The sequence below is a fragment of the Crinia signifera genome, chromosome 4 (genome assembly GCF_055691185.1).
Source record: "Crinia signifera chromosome 4, ASM5569118v1, whole genome shotgun sequence".
In the NCBI taxonomy this organism is placed as follows: Eukaryota; Metazoa; Chordata; class Amphibia; order Anura; family Myobatrachidae; genus Crinia; species Crinia signifera.
In genome coordinates this window covers 280,113,046-280,136,467 of record NC_139220.1, presented here as the reverse complement: position 1 = coordinate 280,136,467, position 23,422 = coordinate 280,113,046, and the positions used below count along the sequence as shown (strand labels likewise).

The 23,422-nt window shown below is 45.8% G+C and overlaps 1 protein-coding gene across 1 annotated transcript; it reads left to right on the top strand.

The window, feature by feature from the left end:
• The first annotated feature begins 1,821 nt into the window (after window positions 1-1,821).
• Window positions 1,822-10,231, top strand: LOC146075476 (gap junction alpha-1 protein-like). The gene is made up of 2 exons (XM_083184761.1): window positions 1,822-1,885; window positions 5,673-10,231. Exon 2 carries the CDS (start codon window positions 5,689-5,691, stop codon window positions 6,514-6,516), a length of 828 nt encoding a protein of 275 aa, XP_083040887.1. The 5' UTR covers window positions 1,822-1,885; window positions 5,673-5,688; the 3' UTR covers window positions 6,517-10,231.
• Window positions 10,232-23,422: the final 13,191 nt, after the last annotated feature.

Genomic DNA, 23,422 nt, shown 5'->3' with positions numbered 1-23,422 from the left:
GGCATAATATGTAATGGTCATAATGTGGCATAATGTTTAATAGGCATTACGGTTAAACAATGTACATTGCTTTAAGTAGCCTGGCACTGTTTAGGCTTGGGTGGTGATGTGTGTGGCCTACTGGGTAACTGTGTTTGCCTTCAGGCAGCTAACTTAAGCGTGGGAGAACAGCAACCATTCCTGTGGTAAGCAAAGTCTGTACAAGCCAATTGCAAACGTGGATGTAAGGTAATGTTTTTCCTAGCTAGACCATGGCTTTTCCCCTGCTAGGCCACTCCTTTTTCCCTGCTAAGCCACACCATTTTTTTGCGTGTGTGCCTATGGCGTTATCTGGGAGGGGCGCTCATTTTTAACTGCTCATAGCAACAGCCCATGTCTAATAAAACTCTAGTAAATTTCCACCCAGAATGTGACAAGAAACACAGTGGGTGACAGGAAGACGTTAACAGGGGCAGCAGTGGGCCCCTTAGTCTTTAGGGGCCCTTTTTTCACTTCACCTGATGCACCAATGGTAGTTCCGCCTCTGCCTCTAGCGACTTACAAGTAATCGTTGGCTCAAATTCCTCAATTGTTCTGCGAAAGTGGTCATTTCAAATCCATGGCCTCTCCCTATTTGAAGGAAGGGTTTCCAGGGTAGATTTAAATTTGGATATGGAGGATCTTTGTCTTGGGATGGAGATACATCAGAAATAACTTAAATCTGCTGAGGCCTATAATGCAGCACTGGCCTTCTATCTAGGCACGCTAGAAATGCTAATTCCCCCCCTCCCTTCGCCATTTTTTACTTCCCCTTATGTGTTGTTTTATACTTTCTCATGATACAGTATATGTCTGTTTTTCTGAATATACAGTAGCTTGAGTCCACCCATTCTCTAGTCACACTCAAGTACTTTGGGCAGTATTCAATGAGAAAAATTCTCCGTGTTTTATGGAGAATTTTAGCTTTTTTCGCCTTGGACGGAGCATTTTGCTCTCCAAAAGTGAACCACCCTATTCAATGTGAAATATTCGCCGTCTTTCTAAGTGATTTTCGCCGTCTCTCTCCGTGTAGAAATTCTCCATCTTTTGATGGAGAGCTGGAATGTGAACTTTTAATCTAAAAGGTTTTTTTTTTTTTAATTTTGGTGTCAAAAAATCAGGTTTTTTTTTCTGTGAAGGGGCATGTTATTTTTATTCATGTGCTTATAGCACATGAATATATATATAATAAAAAAAAAAATTTAATTTATTATTATATATTTTTTTACACAGTGCAGCCAGCAGGGGGCCGGAGGGCTCGTGCCGCTCATTAGATATTCATATATTCACTGCACCCGATAGTTAATATGCACGAACGGGTGCAGTGAATACTGGGTCCCCCGCTGGCTATAGGGGGGGCAGCCTGTGCCCCGGGGGGGGCCCCCTACCCTCCACATATGTTCTGGGGCATCCAGGGAGACTTTAATCTCCCTGGATGCCACCGTCCCACGGCTCCCTGTCAGCTCCCTGCCGCGGACGCTCGCCGCGAGTGGCGGCGAGTCTTAAATACGTTGAATAGTGGGAGCAGGAGGCTCCGGAACACGGAGAGTGCATGGCGAGAGAAAAAAATCTCTCGCCATGCACAGAGAATTTTCCTCATTGAATACTGGCCTTTGACTCTGTACCTGAATGTTTGCACTTGTTCTGGATGGCATTTTATCGATAGTGGACTTTTGCCTTATGTTCCTTTTATGTTTGTTGTAAATATTTATAAACATATATTGCCAAAAAAAGGATGACTCATTTACTACACATGAAAGATATGATGTCACAGGGAGAGGAGAATAAATAGCCATGCTTCAATCCGAGTTTATTATTCAACACTTGGTTGCTGATCTGGATACTGGGCACTTGCCCTCTATATAAAGTAAGTTTTAAACATGATTTATAAATGTTGTAATTCTGCACTTTGCTGTATGTTTTGTAATTCAGTAGATATTAGAATTTAGTTAGTATGTTACTAGTGACAATACATCGGGGGCGTAACTAGAAGAATGTGGGCCCCATAGTAATATCTTGGAAGGAAGGGAAGAAAAGAGAGAGAGACAGGGGAGAGATAGCAGGAGAGGTTGACATGACTTAGGGTCGACATGCAGGACAGGGTCATTAGGTCAACATGGGGTCTTTTACTGTTTTTGAGCCGACATGTGCCGGCAGGCAGTATTTCTTGCCCTACCATCCACTACGGCATGGTGGAAGAATAAAATAGAGAGCCTGAAGCATGGTGAACGTAGCGAGCCATGCGAGGTGACGCGGTGCTATGTTTCGGTGTCCATGTTGACACGACATGTGCCGACAGGCGGTATTTCATGCCCTACCATCCACTAGGGCGTGGTGGGAGAATAAAATAGTGCCCGAAGCATGGCGTGCGCAGTGAGCTATGCGAGGGGTGGCGGTGCTACATTTTATTGTTTATGTTGACTGTGTTGAAATTCTCGTAAAAAAAAAAAAAAAACATGTCGAATTTTTTCAAAGTCGACCTTAGCCATGTCGACCTAATGACCCTGTCGACCTTACCCATGTCGACCTAATGACCCTGTTGACCTAAAGTCATGTCCACCTTCCTGCATGTCGACCTTAACCTAACTTCATATCGACCTAATGGTGTCGACCTAATGCTTGTCGACAATCATGCTGGTGACCTAATGATCCTTTTTGGCCAATACAGTAAGTATAGGAACAGGGACGGATTATAATAGGGGCACAAGGGGTCAGTACCCCTGGGCCCCCCTTTAGCTAGGGCCCCCCTGTGGTTGGCATTTTTATTTTTTTAGCTAAAGGTTTTGTGCATGGGAGTGGGGTAGTGCTGCAGCTTCACCTATCTTTTCCAAAACTCAGTGTAAATGATTGCCGCTTTAAAAAAACACCTGGAGATTTCTTACCAAATCTCTCCCTTTCTGAATCTCTCATCCTATTACATTTTCCCCCTATTTTGACAAATTCACTTGGCACTTAAAGGGTTAAATCAAACAGATTTAACAACAGTACTTTGTCTGATTTTGGGAGCAAATTACTGAATTACAAAGTACATTTGCTTCCATCCAGTATCAGATTTTTATTCCATTTTTATTCCATGGATGTTTAGCAAGGGAGAAATTGAATGATTTCTCCAGTGCTCGCAGAGGTAATACACCTCTCTGGTGTCTTACCTCTGCGAGCACCCTGTGCAGGAAGCCGGCGGGCAGCTGACATCCACTGACATCGGCTGCCCGCCCCTGGCACTCGTGTCACTGGGGCATTTGCATGGAAATGCCCAGCATTTTCATGGGAACGCCCTTGAAATGCTGGGCATTCCCGTGGGCACAGTCGATCACTGTCGCCCCCCGCCCGCACTGCTAGGTGCGAACAGGATGGCAAACTAGAATTTCATCATGCCCACTCGCACAGAGCGTCTGCACATGCACAGAAATGCGCACGCGCAGACACTCACCAGCGGGGCAATCAGAATAGGGGCCATAGTACAGGCCTGGCCAACCGGTGGCTCTCCAGCTGTTCTGAAACTACAAGTCCCAGCATGCATTATTTGGGAATGCTAAAACTGTGGCAACACATGCTGGGATATGTAGTTTCACAACAACTGAAGAGCCGTAGGTTGGCCCGGCCTTGTCTAGTGTATGGCCAGCAATAGACACTGCATATAACATATCAGTACTCTCCTTTGTGATAATATGCTTTGTGCAGTGTCTTGTAATGTACTGAAAGATCACTGAGACTGAAGGGCCGTACACACTACGCTGACCCCGCTGATGCCAATATTGGCGGTGACAGGACCCGGCGGGGAGACCCAGCATTGGAAAGTGCATACACACTTGGCGATGCCGTACACAAGGGGGGCAAACGCAGCGGGATAGCGATGGCCATGCTGCCGCTGCAGCATGGCTGTCTTTAAGAATGACCTCCCTCATCCGGACATGCTGGGCATGGGAGGGGGTCGTTAACAGGGGTGTTAGTATGGCGGTACTGGGTGGTACAGTGTACCGGTAAAACATATTGTGCTGGTACCCCGTACTGCCATAACAAATACCCCCGAACTGTGTAATGCGCATGCACGCATATGTAAGTGGCGGGGGTGTGGCCTCCGCCGCCCCACCACAGCTGATTCCCTTTGGAGAGGAGGGGAGCGCATTGCGCGTCTCTCCTTCCCCTCCCTATGTCACTGTGACTGGGCTGTCAGCCAATCAGAGCTCTCGGGCCGGCAGCCAATCAGGAGCCAGCCCGTGAGATATGATTGGCTGACGGCCCAGTCACAGTGAAACCGGGGAAGGAGAGACGCGCGATATGCTCCCCTCCACGCCGTGGTGCCGGAGTCAGCAAGCAGCAGCAGCAACAGCAGCAGTACTACCACCCCCAGCACAAGCAGCAGCATGAGGCAGCAGCAGAGGCACCAGCCAGTGGCACAGCTGAACACAGGAACCACACTCTAATCATGGTAAGAGGGGGAGCTACTAGTGGGCACTATAGCTGCTGCTGCTGCTGGAGTCTCATTGCTTGGCATAAGGGGGGAAGTAGGTGGAGGGAGGGGGTTATCCTGTGTGTTTGCTGCTTTCAGAGTACTGTTTGGGCATACTTAGCACTGTGGGGTCATATATGTGTGGCACTGTGGGGGCGTATGATATCTGGCACTGGGGGCATATCTGGCACTGTGGGGGCATATCTGGCACTGGGGCATACTTAGCACTGTGTGTGGCACTGTGGGGTCATATGATATCTGGCACTGGGGGCATATGATATCTGGCACTGGGGGCATATCTGGCACTGGGGGCATATCTGGCACTGTGGGGGCCTATCTGGCACTGTGGGGGTATATGTGTGGCACTGTGAAGGTATATCTGGCACTGTGGGGGCATATTAGTAATGGGCCTCAGTTGTGCGGCAGCAGCGCAATGGGCATTATGGTGTTGGGCATAATGTGTAACGGGCATTATGGCATGGGTAATATGTACTGGGTGTGTGATGCGTAACAGTTTTGTCATGTAGCCACTCCCCCTCGTGTCAAATGACCACGCCCCGACCACACCCATTTTCCCGACATGCGCCTTCGGCGCGCAGCACAGTACCACTAAGTCGTTTTTTCTACTTGCACTACTGGTCGTTAATGATGAGTACGCACTGGAGGATATTGTTCACAATATCATTCAGAAAGCCCTTTCCTAACGATATTGCGACCAATATCATCTAGTGTGTATGGGCCTATATTCATGACAATTATTATGATTCAATTGTGAATTTCTTTTTCTCAACTCATTACTTCTATATTAGAAGTAGAATGAAGATATTTTCTGAAATGCTATATTGAGGTGGACCCAACAGATGTAACTAGTAGATGTAACAGTTGGACTTCATATGTATGCATGTATATATTGTTCTGCTTGTATACTGAGCATAATATTGATATACTATACTAGAAAGCCCGCTCAAAAGCAAAATCTATGACAGCTAGTCTGCTACCTTCTATGTTTGTGCATGTGAGAGAAAGAGATGTAGTTCCATTCTCTGCCAGCAGACGGCAGTGTTTTGGAGACTCACGGACACTAGACCTATATATATATATAGATGTTGTATTGGTATGCTCTGTGTGGTTCTGTGTAAAACATTATGGCCTGTCTATTTACAGCAGGTTTGAATTGTAACTGAACTGTGTATTTTTATTTTAGGTAACACTTTCTCAGAATGGGTGACTGGAGCACCTTGGGAAGACTCCTTGACAAAGTGCAGGCTTATTCCTCTGGTGTAGGAAAGGTGTGGCTGTCAGTCCTGTTCATCTTTCGCGTCCTGGCATTAGGGACAGCGGTGGCGTCATCATGGGGAGACGAACAGTCAGATTTCCGGTGCAACACTCAACAACCTGGCTGTGTAAATGTTTGCTACGACGAGTTATTTCCAATCTCTCTCATACGTTTTTGGGTTCTCCAAATTATATTTGTCTCTACACCAACGCTCCTATATTTGGTTCATGTGTTCTACTTGATGCGTAAAGATAAAAAACTGAACATGAAAGAAGAACTTAACATTGACCAAAATGAAGGCTGTAATGGGGATATGCACCTTAAGCAATATGAACTTAAAAAAGATCACTTTAAAGAACACGGAAAAGTCAAGGCGCCCGGTGGTGGACTTTGTACCTATGTGATCAGCATTCTATTCAAATCCATTCTAGAAGTTGGTTTCATAGTGATCCAGTGGTACATATATGGGTTCAGTCTAAACGCTTTCTACACGTGCGGACGGAGTCCCTGCCCAGGTCGAGTCGATTGCTACCTTTCCCGACCCACCGAGAAAACGATTTTTATTTTGTTTATGTTGGTGCTGTCCTTGGTATCACTAACACTGAATCTTATTGAGTTGTCCTATGTCACTTTCAAAAGTATGAAGAGATGCGTAAAAGCAAAGAAAGGTCCATATTCTAGCGCAAGTGACCCTGATATTCCTGGTAAGAATTCTGGCTCGACCAAGGAAGGTGTCCTATTAGCTGTGGAGGATTCCCCCAAGGATATCTAATTATCCAATTAGATCCATAGCCGTCACTTGTCCCATTTTTGTGGTGATGACACATGGGTCTGAGAACTCATCCCGGATCTCATGCATATCACCCGAAACAGGTCATTTACCAGACAAAAAAAAAAAGGGCTTTAATTGACCATCAGTCAGACCTGTGTTTGTGTGTGGTCAAGTACTGACGGCTCTATTATACCCCACTAAATATGCTTATTTTAAAAGCCGCTCTTCTCCAAAATCTCTCACTTTCTGATTCTCACAACATATGACATTTCACAGTCTGCTTATATATTTATTCTGGTGTATCCTTATGCCATGAAGTAATGTCAGTAGATTATATTGCAGGGCTATTATTTGAGCTCTTATGACAGAGGAATACTCAATAACCAACACAAACTGTTCAGCCTGAGATGCTTCAGTTATCACTATGTATTCCCTGCAGTGCAGTTCTCAGATACAGTTTAGAGCAGGGGTGTCCTAACTTTTTGCGGCGAGGGCCAGATTTGGTGAAGTGTAAATGTGTGGGGGGCTGACCATTCAGCCTGACATTCTTTGAATCATTAATCACATCAGAAAGGTCCCCCACTCTGCCCCATTCACTGTATGTCCTCCAGCCTGCCCCTTCACTGTATATTCCCTAGACTGCCCCCCCTTCTCTGTATTTTCCCCAGCCTGCCCCTCCTTCACTGTATATCCCCCATTCACTGTATGTTCCCCACTCTGCACCCATTCACTCTATCCCCCAGCCTACCCCCTTCTTTTAATGTCCATCACTGCCACCATTCATTGTATGTCCCTCCATTCAACCCTGACCCTCCTTCACTGTATGACTCCCATTCACTGTATGACGCCCATTCACTATGTACCCCACTCTGCCCCATTCCCTGTATGTCCCCCAGCCCTGCTTCCCCTTCTCTGAATGGCCATCACTGCCTCCATTCACTGTATGTCCCCTAGCCTGAACCTCCTTCACTGTATGTCCCCCAGCCTGACCCTCCTTCACTGTATGTCTCCCAGCCTGACCCTCCTTCACTGTATGTCCCCCACTCTGCCCCCATTGACTGTATGCCCCCCTGCCTGCCCCCTCCCTTCTCTGTATGTTACCCAGCCCCTTGTGTGAGCCAGAGGATGGAGAGGCAAAGCAGGAACGGCAAGGACAGGAGATGGTTGGGCTCCTGCTGCCACCCTCCTCCACTCTGCATGTTACAGGAGCAAGCTTCCCCCTTGCTGCCCCCCTCCCCAAACACTGCTGTCACTGTGTTTGTGGAGTAGGGTGATATACGATTGCAGCAGCAGGGGTAGGACGCCAAACACATCTGACTGTGGCGGCCGGCACCTCCTCACTGCAGCAGACAGCAAGGTAAAGGCGCGCTCGCCGGAGCCCCACCTTTAGTGTCCTGTGCTGTGCTTCCCATATCTGATGCTCTGCCCGCTTCCAGCTGGAGGCTGCGGGCCACTTGAAATGACAGCACGGGCCGCATTTGGCCCCCGGGCCTGACTTTGGACATGCCTGGTTTAGAGAGATTTCATATTTGAATTTCATGTGAGTTCATCATATATTTCATATTACATTCCCTCTGATCCTTTCTTTTATTTCTTAAAAATATCCGTGACCAATGGACACAATATACCATAAACAAGTGCCTGCATTTTCTGTGTTCAGCTTAATATAAGCAGGCCAGAAACACAGTATGGCCCTCAGGGGAGGTTCCAGAGGAAGTTCTGCAGGACAGTTCAAAATTACAATAGGGGAACCTCACCAACTGCCATTCCAAACTGACTGACTGGCAGTGGGTGTGCCTCCCTTATTTGAACTGTGCCGCAGGCCCTCCTCTGGAGCCACCACTGATGGCCCTACCCTGCTTCAGATTAGTTTGGTAAGCTGTGAACATTGCAGCTTACCGAGCGCCTGAGACACCCCCCCCCCCCCCCCGCTGCCGAATACCCTCGGTAACATGTGAGGGGATGTATACTGGAACACAACCCCTCACATGCCTCCGCTAGCAGATAAAATAATTAGATGGTCACCGACCATAAAATGATTTCACCTGCCTTTGCAAATAGAAGTCAGACTTTTATTTACAAGCGCAAGAATGAAGATGGGGCAGGCGGATAACATCCTATGGCGTCAGCCGCCCACCCCCCGGCTGGCATCGCCCCCCCATGCACATGCGCAGATCCCTGAACATCGGAACATGGCTGAATTTGCCCCGTTCCACGTGATCCTGAATCGGGGCCTATGTTAGAAGACGGGCAAACAGCTATATAATGCTATCTAAAATATTATTGTGGTTCTATGGATACAATACTCTTTGTACACATTGCCCTCTTTAAGCAAGTGGAATTCATTTATGACATCAATGATTTTATTGTTTAAGGCAGTGGTTCCCAAACTGTGTGCCTAGGCACCCTGGGGTGCCTCAGGACACTTGCAGGGTGCCTTGGGTTGGTGGACCAGGATCACTTCATATTAGTTATGTGCAATGTAACAGGCAAAACTAGTGCTGGTGGCTGCCAATCATAACATACTGTATGTGGACAAACAGGAGCAAATCCTGCCCCTCACCAGATAACTGTGATATATACACACAATGCACTTACTTTTATATTTTTTTCCTGAATTTCTCAAGAAGAAACATTTGGCCTAGGGGTGCCTTGAAAACATTTTGATGCTCTAGGGTGCCGTGAATCAAAAAAGTTTGGGAACCCCTGGTTTAAGGTGTAATAAAAGAAGCTTGGATTGCAGTAGTTATATAAACATACTTTGTTTGCTATGTAAGAAACAGAATATGATTTAATACTAGAGATGTGCAGGCTCTGATTTACTCTGATATATAGCTGCATGGGCTCTAATATACAGGGGACACATATGTACAGGCTTGCCTACCCTCCCGGAATGGCCGGGAGTCTCCCGCAAATCTGGTCCCCCTCCAGGCCCCCGGGATGTGGGCAAGTCTCCCGAAATTTCCTCAGAGCCCTTGCACCCCCCTTCCCCGCATGTACGAATACTGGAATTCGTGGGAGGGGCGGGGCTAAAATGACATAAATCGCGGCATTTCTCGCCATTTAAGCCCTGCCCCCTCTTTGCGGACCCACGAATCACAGCGTTTTGAGGAATGGGGGTGGGGCTACATGACATCAGTCTCCCCCTTGCATCCCCCACCATGTGCTTCTCCCGGAAAGGAAAAGTAAAAGGTAGGCAACTATGCATATGTATCACTTCCCAGAACCCACTTATACCCCTTTCACACCAGCCTAAATTCCCGGGTTGGGTCCGGGAACAACCCGGGTCTAGCTCTGGTATAAAAGGTTCCAGGGACAAATTCCTGGGTTAATTTGCCGGCAATTCAACCCTGCTAGGTAGCAGGGTTGTTCCCGGATCCTTCCCAGGCTACTGGCTGCTGTGAAAGGTGCAGGGATATGTCCCTGCTTCCCGTGTTGCCTCTGCTAGTGCTGATTTGCTAGCAGGGCAACTTCCTGTTGTGGTGGACACTCGCAGACACGCTCAGAGACAGCATACAGCATGCAGGGAGACAGTGTGCATGTCCTGTGGCCCCACAGACCCCAGAAGTTCATTTTAACCCCTGAAAGCCTGCAATGTATGCCATGTCTTGGACAAATGAGGAGGCGAGAGAGCTATTAATCATTAGAGGGGAAGATGCTTTATATGCCTTTTAATTTGTTTTATACAAGTAAACAATGGCTGAAACACTACAAATGTTTTGTGTCTTAATTATTAATAATCAATAAACTAATGTGAGCCTAAAAAAGGCAATTTTCAATGATATTCTCATAGAAATGCAGGGTCATCCCGTGTTCAGTGTGAAAGGTGCCGACCCGGGTTGTCCCTGCTTCAAAAGCATGTGTGAATGGGTCCCAACCCAGGAATGTCCCTGCTTGTCCCTGGAATTTAATTCCCAGGTTTGTCTCTGCATTTCTGGTGTGAAATGGGTATAAGTATACTGTTTGGGAATGGGATCATTCGTCAGACTGCATTTAGGTCTACAGTCATTAGGTCGACCCCACTAGGTCGACTGGCAGGAAGGTCGACCTGACTTAAGGTCGACATGGGCCAAGGTCGACATGACTTAAGGTCGAATTTGCATAAAGGTCGACATGAGGAAGGTCGACTGGTCATAAGGTCGACATGGGTTTTTCACTGTTTTTTTATCCGAATGTCGACACAGTCGACATGGACACAGTTGGCAACGAGAATCGGACCCTCGCATCGCTCGCTTCGCTCGCAATGCTTCGGGCACGGTGCCTCGCTGCGCTCGGCACACTATTTTATTCTCCCACCACGCCCTAGTGGATGGTAGGGCATGAAATACCGCCTGTCGGCACATGTCGGCTCAAAAAACAGTGAAAAACCCATGTCGACCTTATGACCAGTCGACCTTTCTCATGTCGACCTTTATGCAAATTCGACCTTAAGTCATGTCGACCTTGGCCCATGTCGACCTTAAGTCAGGTCGACCTTCCTGCCAGTCGACCTAGTGGGGTCGACCTAATGACTGTAGACCTAAATGCAGTCTGACGAATGACCGCATCCCACTGTTTGTCACTTATACCCCTTTCACATTGCAGCTTTAACACGGTATATTGTCATATTTTTTTTACCGTTTTAAAACTGGTACAGCTGCAGTGTGAAAGCTCCATTGTCAATTTACCGGTTACAGAATACTGGTATTTTGAAACGTGTTAAAAGCAGGATCCTACACGTTTCTGAGCCGTTTTCCCTGCAGTCTGAACAGCACAGAAACGGTATTTGCTACAAATGGTAACCACACAATCTCCCTGCATGATCCACGCAAACAAGCAGGAAATAAACATTTAAAATGACATTGTATGGCTTTCTATGGGTGAAACAGTTGAATCTGAAAGGTACAAAAACTGTATTGAAACTGCAATATACCGTTTACAACATGCAATATGAGAGGGGTTTAACTGGCTTTTGACCCATTTTAAGACACGTTTACAAAAACGGGTTGAAAGCAGGTTTGCAATGTGAAACCAGTATCAGGATATAGCAAACACTGGTGGTACATCCCACCACCTATCGCCACGATGCTCATTGCGTATTTAGTAACATTTGCGATAAGCAACGCAAAGGGCTGCTCTTCCAATAAGAGCAGGGGCGTAGAGAGGGCAGCACACAAGCTCCGGGTGCCACAGATCACAGGGCACCGGAGCCGTGCACTGCAAACTGTGCCCCCGGCTCCCCCGCTCCCCTGCTCCCCTGCCCGCTCCCAGCTGTGCCTGGCTGATCTGCCCTGTCCGCCGCTATTTTCAATTAAGTCTCCCGCTGGACCGCTAGTCAATAGGCGCTTGCGGCCCAGCAGCCAATCAGAAGCAGCATTGGTGGCTGCTGGACTTCCAGCACTTATTGGCTAGCAGTTCAGCGGGAGATTTAATTGAAAATAGCGACAGACAGGGCAGCTCAGCCGGGCACAGCAGGGAGCGGGTAGCGGGCGGGCTGCAGTCCCCCTTGTGAACAAGCTATTTAGTCCCCCTTGTCAATGAGCTATTTAGTCCCCCTTGGCAACAAGCTATTTTAGTCCCCCTTGGCAATGAGCTATTTCAGTCCCCCTCGGCAACGTCCAATTTCAGTCCCCCTTGGCAACAAGCAATTTCAGTCTGCCTTGGTAATGAGCAATTTCAGTCCCCCTTGGCAAAGAGCTATTTCGTACCCCTTGGCAACAAGCTATTTCAGTCGCCCTTGTCAACGAGCATGAAGCCCCTTGGTATTGAGCATGAAGCCGCTGACATTGAGCATGAAGTTCCTAGCAATGAGCATGTAGGTAAGTGGTACTTACTATCAAATGTGTAATGGGCATTATGGTTTGTTATACAGAGGCATAGGGAGGGCAGAGCTGGCGGAGCACGAGCTCTGGGCGCCGATACATCAAAGGGCGCTGTAGTCGTGCAGCACGCTCCCCTGCTCCCTCCCCTGCCCGCACCCTGCTCTGCCCGGCTTCGCTCAGCAGCCCTCTCTGCCACTGGTCCACTAGTCAATTGGCGCTTGCGGTCCAGCAGCCAATCAGAAGCAGCATTGATGGCTGCTGGACTGCAAGCACCTATTGGCTAGTGGTCCAGCGGGAGACTTAAGTGAAAATAGCTGCGGCCGGGGGGGGGCAGCTAATCCAGGCAGAGCAGGGAGCGAGCGGGCGGGGAGAGGGGGAGGGAGTCCCACTTGCCAACGAGCAATAATAGTCCCCCTTGGCAAAGAGCAATAATAGTCCCCCTTGACAATGAGAAACAATAGTCCACCTTGGCAACAAGCAAGATTAGTCCCCCTTGGCAATGAGCAAGATTAATCCCCCTTGACAATCAGCAAGATTAGTCCCCCTTGACACGAGCAAGATTAGTCCCCCTTGACACGAGCAAGATTAGTCCCCCTTGGCAACGGGCAAGATTAGTCCCCCTTGGCAACGAGTAAGATTAGTCCCCCTTGGCAACGGGCAAGATTAGCCCGCCTTGGCAATGAGCAAGATTATTCCCGCCTTGGCAATGAGCAATATTAGTTCCCCTTGGCAACGAGCAATATTAGTACCCCTCAGCAACAAGCTGTTTTAGTCTCCTTTGGCAATGAGCTATTTCAGTCCCCTTGGCAACGAGCTATTTCAGTCCCCCTTGGCATCGAGCATGAAGTTCCTAGCAATGAGCATGTAGGTAAGTAGCACTTATGTGTCAGATGTGTAAGAGGCATTACGGTTTGTTATGAAGTATGGAATGGGCATCATGTGTGGCCTTATGTGTAATTGGTATTACAGCATGTGGCTTTATGTGTAATGGGTATTACAAAGTTCGCAAAAATGTGCAGTGGGCATTACGGTGTGTGTTATGTTAGGCCGCGCCCGCTTTTCACCACGTAACAGCCCGCCTACTACAAATGGGGGGGGGGGTGCGAAACATGCCCTTGCTCCATGCACCGTGGCACCTAGCTACACCACTGTTCTTATATAGTATGTAATGGGCATTACGGTGTGTGGTATAATGTTTGGCCGCGCCCCCTTTTTGCTGCACAAGAGCCCCATTTACGCGAAACATGCCCTTTCTCCAGGCACCATGGCACCTAGCTGCACCACTGAATAAGAGTTGCCTTTTGCGAGCAGTGCCGCTACCTGAACTTCCGGATCTCTGGCACGGTAGTCCCTCTGCCCATGCACAGAGACGCAGATGATCAAGAGGCATGCTGGGAGGGATCTGTGTTGGATCCCTCACACAGCAGCACTGGGAAGAGAAGACCATAGACTTTTATAGATGAATGCCACCTAGAGCTGGAGATAACCACACTTCAGAGCCCCACCAAAGGGTCTTTAGTGCATTCCAAAATGCAGTAAAAACTCAGAAAATGGGGGTTTTAATACATTTCTTGTCTTCAGTTCACCCTGACGGAGACATGAACATTTTAGAAAATTAAAATGTCGACACATGAAAAGGTTGACATACGGTTTTCACTTTTTTTAGGGAGCTTTCTGTATTTTGCATCAGTAATTGAGAGGAGAATGATACAGTATATCACCCTCTTATCTCTCTCTTACCTTTAATAACCCTTGCACAGCAGCTGAGATCTGAACCATCACCAGCGTCTGTCAGTTGCCAAGGGGTCCACCCGTTGTATGATTCAATGGCAGCTGGTTCTAAACTTGCTTAACATATCAAAAACAACAGTTCATTAAATGCTTTTTAAATCATTCTTAAAGCAACTGTTTCTATTTCAACCTAAAAGCATTACTTGAGTTCATTCAACTTCCAATAACTATTCAATAATCCATGTCATTCCTCTCTCTGCCAATATACTTGGCACTGTACCACACAAATCAGAAGGTTCTTCTTTGTACAATATCCAACATATACAACATATTGTGGCGAGCGCAGTGAGCCACCGAGCCTGAAGCGTGGCGAGCACAGCGAGCCCCGCGAGGGGCCACGGATTATTTACATGTATTCTGCTGCCCCTCGCGGGGCACGCTGCGCTCGCCATTCTTCGGGCTCGATAAAATCATCTCCGCGCCGACGTGGATATTGGGAGTATGAAAAGGTCAGAGGACGCGTTCCGCCGCCACTCGCGGGGCACGCTGCGCTTGCCACGCTTCGGGGTGGTGTGGATAGTGGGGGGGGGGGGGGGCTTAAAACATCATTGTATGCCATACAATGATATTATGGTATAGCTAATGTAATGGCATCGCACACCCTATAAAATCGCATGCGATTTTGCGGGAGGTGCGATGCGATCCCCCGGGGCTGAGAGAGCAGTGAATAGATTACATAGGAAAATCGCATCGCACGTCCCATGCGATGTGATGCGATTTCCCTACGCAGAATAGCCTACTAAGCAAATTGCTTAGTGGGCACCGTGATAATACACAAGTACCCAATATCCTAATGAGGTTTTAGGGAGACAAACAACAAAGGAAAAGGGTATGTTTCACAAGAAGTGGTCCTGCGCTAGTATTCTACATACCAGACGGGGTTCCCTATAATTTCAAACGAACCTTTGGTGTGTTATCTAAGAGGTTCTATATATGGTTAATTGAAACTGATTTCTACTGCATGTCTATCATATTCATCCTCTACTACACCATCTGAGGTCTGGACTACTGTACCTGCTCATCTCCAAGCTCAAATGTTTTGTGTCTTCCCTTTCTTCCTGATTACACTTTCATATGGCCTGTGTACATCTGCGTACACTACCTGACCCTCGAGCCTTTCTCTGTGTTCCTGAACATCCTGTGTCTCTTTTTTTTTTTATAAAGTATTTATTTTTGTCGATTTTTCTTTTTTTTTTTGTACAATGCACCCAGTGCCATATAAAAACAGTAAACAATATACATGTATAAAATATTCTCACACTCCGTATACATCATATTTCATAAAAATTTCATCCACAGCCTAATATTCTATACATTTCTAGTTTAAACACTATAATTTACTCTTTACCTATCCCCCCCTTGTGCCCCCCCCCCCTCCCCAAGTGGGATTCATCCTTGTACATCATTCTCTTTTCTGTTTCTCTCTCTTACTTTACTTTTCTCTAGTTTCCCATCCTGCTCTATAGTTATAACAGGAAAGAGAGAATCGGCGCTCAGGAGAAAAGTGCTAATTCAAGTGCTTGCATCAATTCAGTAATTATTTAACAAAAAATGTCATACATATACAAACATATTATATAAAAATAACAATAAAAACTATTCTGAATATATTAATATCAATGGACCTGTTGGGAGAGATTAGTATAGTCACCAATACTGTGTTGATAGGACCTGCACTGATCCAGGGGCTTGTGTCCATAAATTGTTCAAAGAGCGTCCGTGTGAACGTGGCCGTTTGGTGGTATATCCTACTTGATGCCTTTAAAGGTTAGCCCGTTGGCAATAGAGATGTTGTTGTAGCCAGCCCGGGGTGTCCTTTTCAGTTGGAATGGCAATCTGGAATAGTAAGGCTTCTCACGGTCTCAATGGAGCAGGTATTAGGACGGGATCAGAAGAAGATGGAGCAGGTGGTCAACAATTTCCTTGGTGGAACTTGAATTTTGTCTCTCTCCAAATGGGGTCCAGCAAACACCAACGCGTTTCGCTGTGTTGGCTCACAGCTTTATCAAGGTGGACCCCATTTGGAGAGAGACAAAATTCAAGTTCCACCAAGGAAATTGTTGACCACCTGCTCCATCTTCTTCTGATCCTGTCCTAATACCTGCTCCATTGAGACAGTGAGAAGCCTTACTATTCCAGATTGCCATTCCAACTGTAAAGGACACCCTGGGATGGCTATAACAACATCTCTATTGCCAACGGGCTAACCTTTAAAGGCATCAAGTAGGATATACCACCAAACGGCAACGTTCACACGGACGCTCTTTGGACAATTTATTTTTATATTATATGTTTGTAAATGTATGACATTTTTCATTAAATAATTACTGAATTGATGCAAGCACTTGAATTAGCACTTTTCTCCTGAGTGCCTATTCTCTCTTTCCTGTTGTTTCTTATTTTTTATTTGGGGAACTGACCATCCCCTGAATCGGCTGCTCTTTAAGGCATCATACTCATATAGAGGCGCTCTAACAGATTGACCCAGGTCAGTCTTTTCCAATGCTCTATAGTTATACCTATGGTGTCCCCCTATTTTTCCTCCACATGGTGTTCCTTGCTGTGTATGTGCATTGTGTACTTGTGTATATTTGTTTTCCTCCACTCTTATAGCAATTGAAGGTCACCCAACTGTCCCACACTTAATGAAACTTTCCTGGGTTCCTTCATTTACTATACATCCTTGCTGTGTATGTGCATTGTGTACTTGTGTATATTTATTTTTCTCCACTCTTATATTACTTGGAGGTCACCCATCTGTCCCACACACAATGGAGCTTTCCTGGGTTCCTTCATTTACTATACATCCTTGCTGTGTATGTGCATTGTGTACTTGTGTATATTTATTTTTCTCCACTCTTATATTACTTGGAGGTCACCCATCTGTCCCACATTCAATGGAGCTTTCCTGGGTTCCTTCATTTAGTGTACATCCTTACTGTGTATGTGCATTGTGTACTTATATATATTTTTCCCCACTCTTATATTAATTGGAGGTCACCCATCTGTCCCACACTTGGTGAAACTTTCCTGGGCTCTTTCGTTTAGTGTACATGTATCTTTCGTGACTTATTGTGCTATTTACAAAATTTATCCAGTGCTTAAATTTAGGGCTATCCCTTGCCATCCATTTTCTAACTATTAAAACTTTCACTAAGGTCATTAATTTCTCGATAAGCGCTTGGTCATCTTTAGTTATTCCCTGTTTGGGCATTATATTCAATGGGCCAGATTTCCCATTTAGTTCAAAGTTCCCAATACCTAGCTGCATTACCACTTGTCCCACCTTCTCCCATAACTGTTGTACCCTAGGGCATTGCCATATCATGTGGATATATGTACCCGTTGATCCCCTGCATTTAGGGCATACGTCCCTCTTTGTTTTGTTGTACTGTTAGTTTGACAGGGGTCACATATACCCTATGCAGTATAAATAACTGAATTTGTTGATACCTTATGGAGGCAGTTGCCCTAGTTGGGGATGACAAAGCTTTAGTCCATTCTTCCTCCAATATTTCCCCTATGTCCAGACCCCATTCCCTCTTGTTTTTTTCCACCTGGTTATTTTCAAGTTGGCTTACTAATATCTTATATATCGTTGATACCCTTACTTCTCTTTCTTTGCTCAGTAGTTGTTTAATTGGGGATTCATGTATAACAACTTCTCTCTTGCCATATGTTGTGTTTAGACTGTGTCTTAACTGTAGATACCGGAAGAACATTTTATTATCTACCTGGTATTCTGTTGTTAATTGTTCAAATGTTTTAATATTTCCCCTTTCATATATCTGCCCTATGTTTGTTATGCCAAATTTCCAAATTTTTCCGCAACACGCCCTAATTTCATTATTTCTTATACCACTGTCCCTCCTGTTTTTACTCGCCCATATTGGGACTTCAGGATCCACACCCTTGTAATTCATTATCTTATTACCATAGTCCCAGCATTTCTTAACATGATTAACTAGAGGGGCCTTAATACTCCTCCCCTTTTCTTCCACAAGGATTTGTTTGGGGGTATACCCTTTCTTTTCTTGGTTCACCATTATTTTAATATTATCCTCACAGTCCCCCTTTATCCATCCCTTTAGTTGCCATAGTTGTGAGGCTACATAATATAATTTAAAGTGGGGGAGTCCCAGTCCTCCTTGTTTCTTATTCCTTATTAGGGTCCCCACTTTTATCCCGGCCCTCTTTTTCCCCCATATAAATGAGGATGTAATACTATCTATGGCTTTAAAAACTCGGTTTGGTATGTATATAGGGGACTGTAACAAAATGTATAGGATTTTAGGGAGAACGACCATCTTAATCAAGTTTACTCTCCCCATTAGTGTTAGCGGGAGTTTCACCCAAGATGCTGTCTTGCTCTGGTACCATTTTATCAATTGCTCCACATTTAACTTTTCAAAGTCTTCTGGTCTATTTGATACATATACCCCCAGGTACTTCATACTATCCATCCATTTTAGTAGTATTGGGTCGCCTCTGTTTCCTGGGCTTTCCCCCCTATATGGTATAATATTCGATTTAGACCAGTTAATTCTTATTCCTGATGGTCTCCCAAATTCTTCTAGTTTCCTCAGAATTATTGGGATCTCGATTTGGTGGTTCGCAAGGTATCGTCCGCATATTAACTGTTTGTTGCTACTCCTCCCTCACCGAGGCCCTTCAACTCTGGGGTCTGCCTTCAGTTCCATGCCAGGGGTTCCATTGCCAGGTTGAAAAGCATCGGGGACAGTGGGCACCCCTGTCTCGTCCCCCTTTTCAACTCAAACACATCCGTAGTATATCCATTGGTCTGGACCCTTGCTCTAGGTGATTGGTATAATAATTTTATCCAATCGATAAATTTGTCACCCAAGCCAACTTTTTTTAGGACCCCCCATAGGTAATCCCATTCCAAGCTATGGTACGCTTTAGCAGCGTCCAGAGACAGAATGGCCGTAATCCCCCCCCCCCCCCCCCCTGCTGCTCAACCTGGACATTTACCTGGAACCGCTTGATATAAAGTGCTGTGCTTTTATTTTTACGGAATCCAGTCTGGTCCATGTGAATTATTATTATTATAATTTTATTTATAAGGCGCCACAAGTGTTTCGCAGCGCCGTACAAAGGAACAATACAGGGAGACAAAGCTTGGCATAACATTGAATAAATAACAAGAATACAGTACAAATAAAGAGCGCACAGTGTGATGACACTTTGAAACACCCCTTCCAACCTATTTGCGAGTATCCTAGCTAGGATTTTGGCATCCGTATTCATGAGCGAGATTGGTCTATATGATTCGGGTATGCTGGGGTCTTTCCCCCCCTTTGGGATTACCACTATTATTGCCTCATTCATTGAGTCCGGAAGTCTGCCTTCCTGTATGCTCCTATTAAAGGTTTCCATCAGAATTGGAGCGATCATATCAATTAATTTTTTATACAATTCTAGGTGTAATCCATCGCCTCCTGGTGCTTTTCCATTTGGGAATACGTTTATAGCTTGTTTTACTTCTTCCAATTTTATAGGTATTTCCAGGCTCTCTCTTTGTACCTGATTTAATGAGGGCATGTCTATACCCCTTAAATATTCATTTATTTCTATATAGTCACTCTCTAGTGTAGAAGAGTATACAGTAGTTTCTTAAAATATTGTACGAAAACCTGTGCGAATTCTGGCGTTGTCCCCACCATTTTTCCCTGTCCATCTTCTATTTGTATTATATTGTGTGATGCTCTATCCCCTCTGGCTAAGTTTGCCAGGAAACTACCTGGTCTGTCATACAGTATATACTTATTATGGGACATAAATTCTTCTTGTCTGATGGCACATTTCTGCAGCTCTTCTACCCATGCTTCATTACTTTTTAACCAGTCTACCTTGGTTTGCTCGGTTCTTTCTTTCCAATATTTACTTTCCATGTTTTTATTCTCTCTTTCTAGCTCCACCTTTCTTCTTCTGGCATACATTTTTATCTGGGCGATTCTTTTAATTAACAACCCCCTAATATTTGCTTTCCCCGCGTCCCACACTATATCCTGCGGGGCCGACCCCACATTACTTTTAAAATATATTTCCCACTCTTCTTGTACATCTAGAGTCTAGACCATCCCCCATCTGCTCCAGCCACGACGGGTGGCATTTCCACATCCTACATCCTTTCTCTATATTCTGTCTAATGTGTACCAGTATGGGGGCATGGTCAGAGATTCCCCAGGGGAGATACTCTACCCCTTCCACATGGGGTACTAGATTTTCATCCATTAGGGCCATGTCAATACGTGACAGGGACTGTCACGTGTGAGTAACACGAGTAGGTTTGCATCCCAGGATGACTATCCCTCCACCAATCCTTCCATCCTATATCACAAATAAATTTATCAAATCCTCTATTTCCCACTGGTCTTATATGATCACCTCTGGTCCATCTGTCTATGCCAGGATCAAGGACATTGTTGAAGTCTCCCATACACAATACTGCCGCCCCATTAGATCAAGCTACAAACTCAACCGCCTTTTGTAATACCTCATATTGGAAAGGTGGAGGGATATACACCGCCATCAGACAAACCTTGATATTTTGTATTTGGCATTGCAAAAAATATATAATTGTCATCTATTTCCTGTCGAGTACAGACAAATGGTAAGCTCTTATGTATTAGTATCGACACACCTCTAGATGAGTTTGTGAAACTAGAGTGGAACATCTTCCCTACCCACGCCCTTTTTAGGGCCATTGTCCTCTCCGCTACCAAATGGGTTTCCCCCAAACACACCACCTGTGCCCCATTAGTGCTTAATCTGATTCATTACGGTAGCCCTCTTTATCTTGTCATTTAATCCTTGTGTATTCCAGTATAGAATTTTTACCATGTGTATATAGCTTTATTTTATTTTACTCTGAGCACTTTCTTCCTTTTTCCTACAGAGAGTACGTCCCCATAATCTACTAGACGATTCCCACTTGTTCCCTTCCCTCCCCCTCCCTGTGTACCACCCCCATCGTAGCATACATTGATCCCCTAAAATTCCTTACCCACCTATTCCCTTCACCCTCTTCCTACCCTACCCTGTATTCCTACTCCTCCATTCTTGATTTTCTAGGGGCGAATAGAAAACAAAAAAATTGCAAAGATCAGAGTTATATTTACGTGTGACATAAATTAATAATATTTAAACAGAAACACAACAAAAAGAAAAAAAAAAGTTATATTTTTAACCTTATTTAAATTTCTTATAGTATTAAGACACCATATCCTGGCACATGCTCCTCCTTTTCACCGGCCTTACTACTTTTGGGGCCATGCACATGGCTTGACCTGTTAGACATTTAACTTGTCCATATCCACGTATACCATGCCCGTTTAACATGTATTAGGAGAGGGGGAGTGACAAAGGAAGGTTTTGTTATACAGCCTTTATTTCCCTGGATCTCTATATCCATCTAGCCATGCCGACACTTCCTCAGGGTTGGTAAAGAACTTTGTCTGGCCATTGGCAATGACTCTAAATTTAGCCGGGAGCATCATCGAGTACTGTATATTTATTTCCCTTAATCTTTTTTTAATGTTGACGAATTTCAGCCTTTCTTTTTGAACATCTCTAGCGTAATCTGGGAAGATCATTATGCTCGTACCATCGATCTTCATTTGGCTCTGGCTTCTGAATATTCGAATTATAGTGTCCCGGTCCCTGTAGTTTAATATTTTAGCTATCATAGCCCTGGGTGGAGTACCTGGGGCCTGTGGTCTTGCTGGAACTCTATGGGCTCTTTTGACACTAAATTGTGCTGTCAGTGACTCTTTTCCAACCTGAGTCATCAGCCACTTCTCTAGCCACGCTGTCTTTTCTGGTCTACCTATTAGCCTGATGTTATTGCGGCAAAGACGCCCTTCCATTTCTGCTAGTTGATTTTTAACATTTGTGACAGACTCAGTTAGCTCTTTAACTCGCTTTGCCAGTGGCGTTTGCTCATCCTCCAATTGAGAGATTCTAGTCTCGGCTTCTGTGACTCTGGGGCAGATTTATTAAGCTTGGAGAAGAGATAAACTGGAGATAAAGCGGAGAAAAGGTAAAAGGAGATAAAGCACCAGCCAATCAGCTGTGTTTGAAAAAGACAGTTGGGAGTTGATTGGCTGGTGCTTTATCTCCTTTTACCTTTTCTCCGCTTTATCTCCAGTTTATCGCTTCTCCAAGCTTAATAAATCTGCCCCTCTGTCTTGTATACTTTGAACCTTGCCTCATCAGCACAATCTCTGTTTGAGTCTGCTCGATTTTCTCCCCTAACTTTGCTTCACTGCCACTTATTGCTTCCAGAAGCTTTTGAAGCGTAGCCTCAGGCACTGGGTCGGGTGGCGCACTTTTTGTGCTAATTGACTTATTGGGCAACATAGATTCACGGGACTCATTGCTTGCAGATCTTATCTGACCAGTTGACGTTGCAAATTTTTCCAGCTTTGCAGCCGTAGCTGCTTGCCCTGTTTTCCCCATACTGTTTGTGCCCTATTTTACCCAGTGCACTGCCTCGGCCACAATTTCTCTTGGAAGTTAGGGGAGAGTAGGATAACCAGTTATGTCCAGCTTATATGTCCTTATATACAGTTTTTAATTCCACTGTCACGGCCTGGACTAGCTGTGTTCCCGGCACTGACCTGGGTGCGCCAGTGGAGGGTGCAGGGTAACGGAAGCAGGGAGGCTTGAGGTAGCTGGAGCTCATGCATGGAGGATAGATGAGAATAACCTGCCGGGGACACAGAGGATTGGCTGAGACCTAAAGCAGAGGCGCGGGATCTAAGCCGACAGTGGTATTCACCAGGGACCCCCGCAAGGGGATATGGACTTAGCTGCAACTGCCGACCAGGTCGAGGCCCTCTGCCCAGGTTCCTCTGTGGCTTTAGCAGGGTTTGATACTCTGGAGTCTCTAGAGCAAAGATGTTTGAGGGGTACTTAAACCATCGATGGTGATCGATGGCACTGAATGCTTGGTAGCAACACGGAGGGCACAGAGGAATATGTATAACAGGATGTACACAGTGATGGGGAATGAGTACCATGAGATGCAGCCTGGGAGCCGGAGGGAACGCGATGGTGATCACTGGGGATCGCTCGAGATCACTGGAGATCACTGGGGATCACTGGGGATCGCTGGAGCGGCCTGGAAGCCGAGAGGAGACGGGCATGGGAACCCACTGGTATCCGGACACTGAGGAGACAACCTGGGCTGCACAGAGAAGGCTGGATCACACGGCAGATGGAACTCGTGGTAGCTTCTGGCAGGAGTGGAATGACCAGGGACGCTGAGAATGACACAGGTAACAGCGGAC